Raw genomic sequence first — 13,590 nt, 5'->3', positions numbered from 1 at the left:
GCATGACTTGGTCTTCAAGCAGGTCCTATTTGCTCTCTTCCATGCTCTGAGATCTCCCTTAAATCCCACCAATCAAACATTTCACACAGGAGGTGGTTTTGGCTCCAATGTGATGCCAGTCCCAAACAGGCAGGGACTCGGAGTAAACATCCCCTATGGGAGATTGTCCCGGGGTTGCCGGCTGCAGAGTCCGTGAACTTGCCTCTCACGGTGGGAGATTGAGCTGGGTGGGTCCCAGTGCTGATCTCCGTTTCTATGCATCGTTGCTCCACTCTGTTAAATTTTGCCTTCAGCTCTGGTGTGTCCTTTCTCTCTGCAGCTTCTTTTAACCTGGCGTCCCTCCTGCACTAGTCTCTGTGCTCTCGCCTCTTCCCCCTCGTGTATTTTTCTCCCCCCAGTGCCATTCATATTAAACTGTTGACATTTGCTCTATTTTCAAGCAAGTAATGAGGTCCCCCATCGGCAAACCCCAATGGGCATCATTAGAAATGGTGTTTGGGGCAAAAATGAAGGCGACAGAGCATTGACTTAGCTGTTAAAGGAGACTATGGATCTTAAAAGAATGGCCCAGTGTGGGACGTAGAGAGTGGGGTATGGGCTCAGTAGGGGGCATGCTCCCCTCCCAGTCAGTGCTGACCCCCATGCTCCAGAATGGTACTAGGGGGTGCTTTGTTTTATGAAATGGGATGAGGGGGTCAGCAAGGGTTGCTCTCCCCTCTAAATCCGTTCTGAACCCAAGGTGGCATTAGGGGGTGCTGTGTTGCAGGAACCAGGGTGGTGAGTCAGTCGGGGGATGCTCTCCTCTCTGAATCAGCACTGCCTGCAATACTCCAATATGATGCTAGGGGGCGCTGTTCTGCAGGGAAGTGGGGCGGGGGGTGGTTGAGGGAGCTGTCCACTAGCTGTCAGTGCTGAACCCAATGCCCCGGTGCATTGCTATGTGGAGCTGTGCTGCAGGGAGTGGGGCAGGGGCTCAGGATTGCAGGGATCCTCTCACATACACACCCCACCAATATTCCCTTCCCTGCTACACCCCACATTCTCCTACAAAAATACACACCCGGTCCACCCCCCTCCTGCACCCCACATTCCCCTGCACACACATACATCAGTTTCCCCTCCATCTTGCACCCAGCGTTCACACACACACACACACACACATACACACACACACCAGTTCCTTCCCTCCAGCACCCCACATTCCTCTCCATACATGCACCAGTTCCATTCTTGCATTCCTCTTGTTTCTGTCTACACATGCACAATGTTTCCTTTCCCTCTTGTCCCTGGCCCCCCACAATCTAAGTTTCCACTTCCTTCCCTTCCCTCTAGGTTCCTTTTATGTGTGTATCTCTCACTCTCACTCCCTCTCCCCTTTCTCTGTGTGTGTATATCTATACATAAATGGTAATTTTGGCTATTTTTCATAACTGGCAGTTTATCTGCCAGCACATAAAATCTTCTCCTTTATAGGCACTCACAAAGAACTTCCATCTTTCAAAATGGCCTCACTCCCCTTAGTTCTCAAGGGGAGTTGAAACCACAGCTTCCCTCAGATTTCAAAATTTCCACTGCATGCATCCGATGAAGTGGGTTTTAGCCCACGAAAGCTTATGCTCAAATAAATTTGTTAGTCTCTAATGTGCCACAAGTACTCCTGTTCTTTATGTGACCACTATGTGCCTGTGGTCTTCATCTGCCTGACGCCAGGTTCCCAGCACACCATGGACAGGGTGGTGGCTGTATTCTACACCACGGTGAGCCCACTCCTGAACCCCCTCATCTACACTTTGAGAAACAAGGAGCTGAAAGCTGCCCTGATGAGATTGGGGGAGAGCAAACTGCTGGGGCCTGAGTCATGATTATCCTGCATCCAGCAGGAGCTGTCTGGGAACTGAACAGGGAGAGAGGGTTTTGGAGATTAGCATCAGGACTCCTGGGTTCTCTCCCTGGCTCTGGGAGGGGAGTGGGTTCTACCAGTTGAACTCCAGGTTCCTGGGCACTATAGGAGTTTGTTCCAATTCTCTTGTAGGTAGAGACGCCCAGATTGGCACTTGAGACTCTTGGGTTGTATTTCTGTTTCTCAGAGAGGAGTGGTGTCTGGTGGTAAGAGCAGGGAGGGCTGGGAGTCAGGACTCCTGGGTTCGTTGTTTACAGCTCTGCCACAGGCCCCTGCATGACCTTGGGCAAGTCACTTGGCATCAGTTTCCCCATGCGGTTCATTTCCCTACTGCCTAACACCCAGGGTTGTTAGACCAAAGTCATTACAGATTGGGAGGAGGAGGAGGAGAGGCTCCAGTCGCAGGAGCCAGAGAAAAGCCATTCTGGCCACATTTCAAGCTCATCTAAGAAGGGATACCAGGTTAGAATCCAAGATGTTGGACTTGCTTTAGGAACACAGCAACGGCCAAACGGCATCAGACCATTGGTCCATCCATCCCATTAGCCCAGTCCTTGGAACTGTCCAAGCTCTTCAGCTCATAAAAATAACATGACAGCAAATGTCACCACATGGTCTTATCTTTGTAAACCCCACCCCTACCCCATACCCAGTATTCCACATGCACTTGTTTGTCTTTTCTCTGATTAGAATGTCCTCTCTTCAGGACCTCTATCTCTGTGCAGCACACATGTAACCTGCAATGATTCCCAAAGAAGGAAGGGTCTGTGGTGAAGGCATTGGAGTGGGATTCCACATAGGCACTGACCACATGGGTCAGGGAAAAATTGGTGGGTGATGAGCATCCATCGGTAGCTCCCTTATCAGTTGGTCCCACCCCCCCAGTACCTCCCACCCGCCACCAGGCCCCACTGATCAGTGCCACTCCCTCCCACCCTGTGCCTCCTGCCTGCTGTAATCAGCTGTTTTGCAGCATTCGGGAGACTCTGGGTGGGAGGAGGGAGGAGCAAGGATGTGGTGCACTCAGGGGAGGGGGTGAAATGGGACAGGAAGAGGTGGGGCCAGGGTGGAGCAGGAGAGAAGGGGAGAAGAGGCAGGGCGGGGGTAGGGCCTTGGGGGAAGGGGTGGAGTGGGAGTGGGGCCTGGGGCAGAGCTGGGGGTTGAGCACCCTCCAGCACTTTTGAAAGTTGGCACCAGTGGGACTCCAGACAGCCTGTGTCGCTTGCACTCTGCTTGCCTTGGTTTCCCATCTGTAAAATGGGACTAGTGCCACTTCCTTTAGGCTGTTTATATCATAAGCACTTTAGGACAAGGACTGACTCTGCACAGAGCCTGCCACAGTCAAGGCAGATCCCCAGCTGGTGTGAACCCACCATAGCTCCATTGGAGTCAATGGTTCAGATCTCCAATTGATGTGAACTGAAGTCAGTGGGAACATGTCAGTTTATACCAGTAAGGGGCTGGTCATATGGCCATATCTATATGTAGTGAGAGTTCTATAACTTTTTGGCCCAGTAGAATTACTTTCCTTGGTGCTCAGTTCATTGTGTGTCGAAGTAATCAATTTTTCAGTCGTAGAGGTTTACGTTCCCATCTAGTGGGTGATGTTTTCCCCTGCGCAGTTCCATTGAAAACCCAATTTTCCACCAAAGAAAAGCTTCAAGGGATCATTTATTACTAGTCCTTAATAATGATGATAGTGACTGGCTTTTATATAACTCAAGATGTTCTCATCTGTACATCTGTCTGATCCTTCTTTGAAATTTAAGAAGCTCTTGGCTTCAGTATCTTGTGGCCTTGAGTTTGTCAGGCTAAGTGTACAAGTATAAAAACTGGTTTAGGGCTTAAGTGGTAAGTAACCAGTGAGCAGACCATCTGCGCCTCCTGGTGAACTTCCTATCACACTTTTACTTGAGGGTGGGAATTTCAAAGGCACCTCCCAGGAGCTAAGTGTCTAACTGCCATCGACTTTTGTCTTCCTTTGGAAATTCCAGCCTTAAAATCCAACTATTTTCATTTCATATTTTTACTGTTCTCTTAAATTTCACTTGTTCTCTGCCGGTCTCATAAATGGGCCCAGTCCTCTCCGGACACTGGATTCCAGATTTATTTTTCATTGGAACACCTAGAAAAAGCACAGAAAACTTAGAGACAAGTTCCAATCAAACAACAGCTGAGGACAGGAAACAAGAAAAAAAATCATTTTATTCCCAGGTTAGGTTTATTCCCACTCCATATTACTCAAACTTCAAGCACAACCGCATGCAGAAGACACAATACATAAGCAGCACAAATCCAAAACACATTGTGTGTGAAAACTGTAGAGTTCTCACATTAGATTAATCTTCTATTGCATTTTTATTCCTTTTTTTACTTATTTATCTTTCTAGCTCTATCTAAGTAGAGGGTGAATTTTTAAAAACCACCTAATTGACTTAGGAGAGTAGGTCCCATTTTCAAAAGCCATTAAGGTGCCCTGTTCTCACTGAAATTCCATGGGACATAGGCCAGATTTTCAAAGGTATATTGCCACCTACAGGTGCAGATAGACACATGGTGGGATTTTCAAATGGCCTTGGAGTTTAGGCCCAGATTACTGTCACAGTTCAGAGGAACTGCACTGGTATTTCTCTATAGTGGTCCAGCAGAGGCACCTCTCTTAGGCTTCCAGCTCCCTACCTGTAGGCTTCGTTGGGTGGAGACCCATGTCTCTCTCCCTCTTGACTGGGGCTTTTCCAGGCTTAACAGTTCCCTTCACTGCATTATTCCCTCAAAAGCCAGGCTGCCTAAGCAGCCCTGCTTTGCTGCTCCCCTGTGAGTGGTGCATGGCGTAATGGCCTCCGTTATAACTTACCACACAGTTCTTCCTAAGCAAGCGTATTTTATTCTTATTCTTAAAAGCAATACAGAGAAAACACTAAAAACCATAAAAGAACCTACATGCATAGTAATAAGCTTAGCAGAGACCACCCCAATTCCATCATGGGCTCTGTCAGGGAATTAGTCCTTCAAACCGCACAACCGGATCTTTTCCGTGGTTACCAGCTCATAACAGCCTCAGCTCAGAACTAGCTCCTGCACGACAAATTTAGTCCATTCTTTATGCAGGATGGGGGTCTTTGATCTGGAGTTTCCAGAGCAGGTAATCCATAGAGAATGGGTTTTTTCTCCATGCGACATAGCTTTGAAAGACCTCCAAAGTGCCCCCTACCCTCCTTCACATGTACTGTCCCTAAAAGTTCTTTGAAGTTCCTCACATTTCCCCAAGATTCCATTCATCAGTCTCCTAGAAAAGTTACATTCAGTCCACAATAACACACGCACAATTGTATTTGTAATACAACAGACCCCAAGGGATTAAACTTAATTCAGTAAGGTTTATCCAGGAAATTGCTGTATCTGTCACATGTTTAAAAATTTGGCACTGGACATCAAACTCTCATTGATTTCTATGAGCAAATCTTTTGAAACTCCCACTAGGTGCCTAATTATCTTTAAAAATCTGCCATCAGGTCTAGCTTTATGAAGGGGTTTAGTAAATTCCACTAGGCACATAGAGATTCTAAATAGGTTAGGTGTTTAACTCCTATGGCAAGTAAGTGGGAGTCTGGTGCCTGACTCACTCGAGGTGCTCTTAGAAAACTTATTAAGTGACTAAAAAATGCCTTTGAAAATCTGGTCCTCACTTCCCACAGCCTTTCAGGGAGAATAAGACTCCTAAATGCCTCCATCACTTTTGAAACTGGGAGTTAGATCCCTACATCACTTAGGAGGTTTTGCAAATTTTACCACAAATACATTGATCTTTAGAACATAGTGAAAAATCCAATGGTTCTCCCAGGAATTTCAGGCAGCTACCTGGGGCAGGTTCTCAGTGAGCTGTGGTTCATGCCAGAAGATGAAGGGGATTTTTTTCCTTCCCTTTTGCATTTGCAGAAGATGCTGTACTTGCTTCTGAAGATCTGAGTAATAAAGCTGAGATTTACATAGTCTTCTACAAAATTTGGCACTCCAATTCCTTTTAATTTTGATGCAGACTGAGTATGCTGGTCCCTTAGACAGCTTTGAAAATGTCAGCCTTACAGTATGTTAAAAGACAGGAAGGGATTTTTAGGAGCATTTCTACGATTTGTAGAACTCCAGATAGATAGATGGGGCTGTGTGGGGATGGGGAGAGACACAGAGGTTCACAAAAGCCATGGAGCAAGCATGCAGATGTATTTGTAGATGTATTTCCCTTCAGACTCACATGCGATTCCTGCAGCTGTTGCACATCAACACGCAGGCATTTGAGCCCCTCTCAGTTTTTTCAGAGCTGCTTTCACCTCCTTGTTCCTCAGCGTATAGATGGCCGGGTTCAGCATGGGCGTGACCACATTGCCAAAGATCTGCACAGCAGTCATCAGCACTTTGCTTGGCTGGGGCTGAGTGTAGATCAGGGCACAGGGACCAAAGAACAGTGTCACCACCACCAGATGCGAAGCACAAGTGGAGGCTGCTTTGCGCCACCCTTTGGCTGAGTTCATATTCAAGATGGAGTAGATGATCCTGATGTAGGATGCGAGCATGAGGACGAAGCAAGTCATGGGCACCAGACCAATGTTTGTCAAGGTCACGGTCTCAATGATGAACGTGTCTGCACAGGCCAGCTTGACCACTGGGAAGATGTCACAGAAGAAATCATTCACCACATTGGACCCACAGTAGGGCAGCATGAAGGTCAGGCTGGTAAGGATGGTGGCATGGAAAGAGCTGGTAATCCAGGTTCCAGAGGCCAGGAGGGCACACACCCTCCGGTTCATGATGGGCAGGTAGCGCAGTGGGTGGCAGATGGCCACATACCGGTCATAGGCCATGACGGTGTAGAGCAGGCACTCGGTGCTGCCCAGAAAGTGCCCAAAGAAGACCTGGGGCATGCACCCACTCAGCGAGATGACTCTACTCTGACCCCAGAGCATGGTCAGATATTTAGGGATGCTGATGGAGGAGATTCCAATGTCCAGCATGAAGAGATTGCAAAGGAAGAAATACATGGGGGGGCGCAAGCGGGGGTCAGCAACGATGGCTGAGAAGATGAGCAGGTTGCCCAGCAGCGTGCAGAGGTAGAAGGCTAAGAAGGTGATGAAGAGGATGGTCTGGAGGCCGTCGGCATCAGGGATCCCTAAGAGGATGAAATGAGTCACCACAGTGTGGTTGACCAGCCCCATGTGGGACTCATTCCTGGGTAGGGGAGAGAAATAATGCCAGTGAGTTACTGAAACAAAAAGACCTCTCGTCCTATAGCTGCAATGGTCACCCTTCCTTCCACTGCCCCCATTATTCACTGTCATTGGGAGTGGTGTATATTTCTGTCACTGGATGGCCAGTTGGGGTCACGGCCTCACTGAGCTGACACTGATTATAGAGAGAAAAAATATCTGTCTTGAAGATCTTACCTTCCAGAGACGAAGAGACAATGGGGACGTCTATTCTATTCTATTCTATTCTATTCTATTCTATTCTATTCTATTCTATTCTATGTTCTTCTTCTCTTCTCTCCTCACCTACAACAATTTCTTCAGTTCTATTCTATCTAGGCCCTTAACCTCCCCCCCACCCGGTTTTCTCACCACAGTATGTCAGAGCCTTCCACTTGTGGCTAACGTTTCTAATGTTAGAGCTGTAAGTTGTTTGGGGGCATTTATCGGGGTTCGAGAGAGAAGGAAAAGGAAAGGAGGAGAAGGGGAAGAGCCACAACCAGAGGTGGTGGAACTAGGAGTAATGGGGGTTCGGCAGCACCCCCTGGCTTCACATAGTTTCCATCAGATCCAGGGTTCACAATTTGGTTCAATGGCACTCAGCACCATCACTACACAAATTGTTCCAGGGTCCGTAGACACAGCTTGTCATCGCTCTACAGTGAACGGCAGGCTGGGCTCTGTAGATGGGACAGGGGACTTTTTAAGGTCAGATTTGAAGGAGAATGACGAATTGTCTGCTTGCATTTGGTCAGGGAGTTTCCCAGGCAGGAGAGTCACAGGAAAGGGAGATGTTGGTGGATTATGAAAGATGGAGAGAGGAAGATAAATGATACAGAGATAGGCAGGCAGGTACTGCACAGGGAAGGATGGCTGGATGGCTGGATTGATTTCTCTCTAAAGAAAATATTTGGGTGACATCTTCCTGGGCGTGAGGGAGAGACTGACAGGTTCAGAGACAGACACAGACTGAGAGACAGAGAGAGAAGAATTTGACCAAAGCAGGAGCCTTACGCTGGCTGCATTGGGAGAGGCCGCTCCAGCTGACGGGAATTCTCGTGACTCCTGTCTAGCACCATCCAGCTTTCTTATCCCAAACGGCCCATTGCCCAGGAGAAGTGCACAGCCTGGGTGCTTGGTATCCAACCGGGAGACCTAATCTGCAGCATATCACCCCACACTGCTGCAGACCCCACAGCTTTCTCACAGCTTCCAACCTCCTGACAGCCTCCCTGGTTTTTAAATCTCCATCGGCCCCTTCAGGACCAGGCCCTAAATCCCCGAGAGACTTCTGGTCTGAGACCTTGGCAGAGTCTCCAATTAACGGAGATTGGGCATCATTTCAGCTAAGGCTCATGTACCTCTGGGACTGGCCCTCAGGCGGCATCAATAAACGTAGCGCCATGGAACTGAATCGACTGGATCCCCTCATCCACCAGGGTCCGGATTCAAGTCTTGCTCCCCCTGACCTGACTCCTGAGCAATTCCATTGGATTCCCTGGGGCTCTTTCCCCTCCCAGCCAGGCACCTGGTGTAAATCAGGAGTAACACCACTGCAATCACAGGAGCTGTGTAGATTTCTACCAGCTGAGAATCTGGCCCAGCCATTGGAGGGGGGATGGGACATTCATGCTCGTCTAGGCTCTCTGGCTCTGTGACACAAGCCAGCGAATTCCCCCCAGTGGTATGAAATAGGAGTAAACTGGGCCGGAGGTTCAGCTGGAGGCCTCTGTATCCAGCACAGCTTTCTCCTGGGTTTGTATGCATGCTGTTCTCCTGCCCCCATCTCTGTGTCTCTGTGCGCACAGGGATGTGTTCATGCAGTGGTGTGGTTATGTGTGAGGGTGAAATTCACCCCTGTGTAGATGGAGGACAGCCTATGTCCTGTGCACGACTTCACATCACTTTTTGCAAGATACCAAGAAGAGCATTGAGTCATTTGGGACAGTACAGTAGCTCCCAGCAACTCCAGCTAGATCCTGGCACTGTTGTTCTGGATGCGGCACAGACACAGGGTGAGACAGATCCTGCCTGTCAGACTCACTAGCTAACTAAGCCAAACACAGTTAGAATTATCAGCCACATGTTACAAGGGGAAACTGAGGCACAGATAATTTCAGGGTGACATTTTCAAAGGCGCCAGGCTCCCACAACTCATTCCAGTTCACTGGGCATTGGACACCCAATTCCTACTGGCCGGTTGAAACTCTCAATCAAATTCAATTGTCTAAGGAGACAAAGAGAGGTTGTGGAAGAGCCGGGAATCTGGTCCAGATTTCCTGGTTCCAGCCTGAGCACTGGCTGTAAGACCCTTCTCTTTTCTTTGGGATGAACCTCGCTCTGCGTCTCTCTAAGCCTCAGGCCTGTTCTCTTACCCTCCCCTCTGTGCAATCAGGGTTCAGGAGTCGGGGCCTTTAGAGCATTAGGGCTGATTTCACTGAACCAAAGCTGCTTCTTTACTAGCCAAGAAAGCGGAATAATAGACCCACGTCTCATCTCAGACCTCTACTGTGCAGCTGCGCTAAGGGGTGAGGGATGGTTAGCTAAATCGGTGTGAAATATGTTAATGTGGACATATCCACAGACCCCACACAGAGAGGGATGTGAGAGAGACAGGGCTAGATTAGGGGGATTTCCAGCAATGATCTCGTCCATCCATTTGCTGGTGTCCTAGTACCTCAGTTGTAATAAGTTCCCTTGCGATTCCTGTAATCTCTCTCATTTCCTGCTCTTTCTCTGGAGGGCATCTTACTTGGGAGCCAGAATGCAGGGGCAGAAACAGACGTGATAATTAATCTCTGTAGATGTGTTATCCCCAGCTCAGAATTAACATCGCACAGGGTGCAATGGCCATTGAGGTTAATTAAAATGTTGACATTTCTAACGAGTTCCAAGGCTGAGCCTCACTGCTCTGGAGACCAGGCTCAGAAGTTACTCTTGGCTTGCATGAGCTGAGTTCCGTGGGTCATTACCATGAACACCAGACCCGGAACTGCCTTTGAGTATTTTAGTTTGTATTCTCACTATTTTTATCATCGGTATTATGGTTCGACCTACAGTCTGGAACTGAGACTTAGGCTGCTTCGTGCCACACCCCGCAGAGATACATAAGAAGGGACAGTCCCTGTCTGAATGTGATACACATTTAATAGCTGAGAGTGACAAAGAATTTAAAACCACGTATGACAGATGGAGAAACTGAGTCACAAAGCAATTTAGTGAGTTACTGAAGGGCAATCAGAGACTCTTCTACAGAGACTGTACTGGAACCCAGATCTCCTGTGTCCCGGGTCTTTGTCTTACCCACAAGATAATGGTTTGCAAATAATTCCCACGGGTCTCTTCCTTCTGCACAACCCACCCCCTGAACTGATTTTTCACTTTGCTGTCTGGTCACCCTAGTTGAGATGATACAGTTCTCAGTTACAAAATACTATAGCCATCTGCTCACCCTCCTTCTCCCTTTATGGTTGCCCCATGCCCATGGCTTGGAGGTAAAGAGAGCTTCCCCACTGTCCATCAGCAGCTACTGTGGTTTTTAAAATTAATGTGCACAATTTCTGCACTGAACTTCCATTCCAGGTTTTCATTTCTCAGGCAGCATAGTCTGGATTTGTGGCTCTGTGGACATTGGTTCCCTGGAGAAACAACAGAGACATTTCAGGACAAACCCCCATAGTGCAAAGGGGGTGCTGCAGTTCAGGGAGCAGTGAGGGCAACTCAGTAGGGGGCGCTCTTCCCTGCGAGTCACGGGTGTTTCTCATGCCATTATGTTGGACTCGCATGCGCTGCTCTGTAGATACAAGTGCCAGGGACCAGGCTCATGGCATCTCCCCCAGATTCCTTTCACTTCTTTTATTGTATTATTTTTTCATTTCAAGGCACAAGGTTAAATCCGTGTCCCAGGAGTCAGGGATAATTCTGAACAACACACTATTGTTTCTGTTGTGCGGAAGGCCTGGAGGCCAAGTTGCAATAGGGGTTGCACCCACACACTGCCAGAGACAGCCCCTTCCCCAAAGAGCTTACAAGAGAAATGGGTGGGAGAAAAGAATAATTTTTACCACCGTGTCTCAGGTGGGGAACTGAACCCCAAGGAGATGATGTCATTCACCTAAGTTCCTGCCTCGCCCTCATTAACCCTGGCATGAATGTATTCTCTTCCTGCCTCACCTCAGCACTGGGTAACTTTATTGACCGCATGCACCACCTGAACCCTAGTGTCACCCAACTGCCCTGCCTCAATCCGAGCAGAATTCCTTTCACCTTTTCCCTAGCGCTAACCCTAGGATAACACCGGCATCCTCCTCCCTCACCCCGGGAAAACTCCACTGACATCCATCCCAACCCTAACCCTGGAATAACTCCACTAAACTCCTCCCCAGTCGGGATCTGGATCTGGAGTGACGGAAGCTCCCTAAAAGTGAGGATCCACTGACACCTGAACAGTGGACAAGCCACCCCAGCTGCCCCTTCCCCTGAGACCCCACCCTCACATCACCTCTTCCCCCCCATGCCCTGCACCTCACTCTCTCCTCTCTGCTCCCTCCCTATATTGCTCGGGGTGCATTAAGGAAGAGTATTTAGTCTGAGCAGAGAGTTGATTTTACCTCTCTGTTTGGCACTCTTGAAACCACTGCTGGGACACTGTGTCCCATTCTGGTGTTCACGAATACAGAAGGGGGCTAATAAATCGGACAGGATTCAGAAAAGACCATGAGAATAATTAAAGGAGTAGAAAACTTGCCTTGTAAGGATAGATTTAAAGAGTTTGAGCTATACAGGTCTGTGAAACAAGGCTGAGATTTTCAAAGTCCTCTAGAAGGTTCCGATCTCCAATTCCTATTAATCTGAATGCAGATGGAGTGTGCATCCCCCTTAGGCGGCTTTGAACATGTCAGCCTTACAGTGTGTCAGACAGCTTGGGATCTTTAGAGCATTTCCATGTGTAGAGCTCCAGATAGATAGATGGGGCTGTGTGGGGATGTGGGGGAGAGAGGGAGGTTCACAAAAGCCATGGAGCAGCCATGCAGATGTATAGGTAGATGTATTTCCACACAGAGCCACTTGTTATTCCTGCAACTGCTGCACATCAGTGTTCAGGCATTTGACCCCCTCTCAGTTTTCTCAGAGCCGCTTTCACCTCCTTATTCCTCAGAGTGTAGATGGCCGGGTTCAGCATGGGCGTGACCACATTGCCGAAGATGTGCACAGCAGTCACCAGCACTTTGCTCAGGTGCGGCTGAGTGTAGATCAGGGCACATTGCCCGAAGAACAGCGTCACCACTGTGAGATGCGAGGCGCAAGTGGAGGCTGCTTTGCGCCGCCCTTCGGACGAGTTCATCTTCAGGACGGAGTACATGATTCGGATGTAGGAAGCGAGGATGAGATGGAAGCAGGTCATGGGCACCACCCCAGTGTTGGTCAAAGTCATGGTCTCAATGACGTACGTGTCTGCACAGGCCAGCTTAACCACCGGGAAAATGTCACAGAAGAAATAGTCCACCACATTGGACCCACAGTAGGGCAGCGTGAAGGTCAGGCTGGTAAGGATGGTGGCGTGAAAGGAGCTGGTGATCCAGGTGCCGGAGGCCAGGAAGGCGCACACCCTCCGGTTCATGATGAGCCGGTAGCGCAGTGGGTGACAGATGGCCACGTACCGGTCATAGGCCATGAGGGTGTAGAGCAGGCACTCGGTGCTACCCAGGAAGTGGTAGAAGAAGACCTGAGACATGCACCCCCCTAGCGAGATGACCCTGCTTTGAAACCAGAGGTTGGTCAGCATTTTGGGTGTACTGATGGAGGAAAAACCAATGTCCAGCACAGAGAGATTGCAGAGGAAGAAATACATGGGGGTGTGCAGGCGGGGGTCAGCGAGGATGGCTGAGAAGATGAGCAGGTTGCCCAGCAGCGTGCAGAGGTAGAAGGCTAAGAAGATGATGAAGAGGATGGTCTGGAGGCCGTCGGCGTTAGGGATCCCTAAGAGGATGAAATGAGTCACCACAGTGTGGTTGACCAGCCCTCATGTGGGACTCATTCCTGGGTAGGGGAGAGAAATAATGCCAGTGAGTTACTGAAACAAAAAGACCTCTCGTCCTACAGCTGCAATGGTCACCCTTCCTTCCACTGCCCCCATTATTCACTGTTATTGGGAGTGGTGCATATTTCTATTACTGGATTGCCAGTCGGGGTCACAGCCTCACTGGGCTGATGCTGATCTTAGAGAGAGAAAATATCTGCCTTGAAGATCTTACCTTCCAGAGACGAAGAGACAATGGGGACGTCTATTCTACTCTATTCTATTCTATTCTATTCTATTCTATTCTATGTTCTTCTTCTCCACTCTCCTTACCCACTCCAATTCTTCAATTCTATTCTATCTAGGCCCTTACCCCCCGTTCTCACCACAATACCTCAGAGCCTTCCATTTGCGGCTAACGTTTCTCACTCGTG

General features: G+C 48.8%; 2 protein-coding genes across 2 annotated transcripts; both read right to left on the bottom strand.

The window, feature by feature from the left end:
- Positions 1-6,174: 6,174 nt before the first annotated feature.
- On the bottom strand, positions 6,175-7,107 carry LOC117885543 (olfactory receptor 958-like). Its single transcript, XM_034786813.1, has one exon. It carries the CDS (start codon positions 7,105-7,107, stop codon positions 6,175-6,177), a length of 933 nt encoding a protein of 310 aa, XP_034642704.1.
- A 5,122-nt stretch (positions 7,108-12,229) lies between these two features.
- Positions 12,230-13,153, bottom strand: LOC117885542 (olfactory receptor 958-like). The gene has a single exon (XM_034786812.1). The coding sequence runs from the start codon at positions 12,986-12,988 to the stop codon at positions 12,230-12,232; it is 759 nt and encodes a 252-aa protein (XP_034642703.1). The 5' UTR covers positions 12,989-13,153.
- Between the last annotated feature and the right edge of the window lie 437 nt (positions 13,154-13,590).

This window comes from Trachemys scripta, chromosome 12 (assembly GCF_013100865.1).
Source record: "Trachemys scripta elegans isolate TJP31775 chromosome 12, CAS_Tse_1.0, whole genome shotgun sequence".
NCBI classification, from domain to species: Eukaryota; Metazoa; Chordata; order Testudines; family Emydidae; genus Trachemys; species Trachemys scripta.
The sequence above is the reverse complement of the archived record's forward strand: the minus strand, read 5'-3'. Positions and strand labels throughout refer to the sequence as shown.

Coding starts and splice junctions, on each gene's coding strand:
- LOC117885543 (XM_034786813.1), bottom strand. CDS start 7,107: ATGGGGCTGGTCAACCACACTGTGGTGACTCATTTCATCCTCTTAGGG.
- LOC117885542 (XM_034786812.1), bottom strand. CDS start 12,988: ATGTATTTCTTCCTCTGCAATCTCTCTGTGCTGGACATTGGTTTTTCC.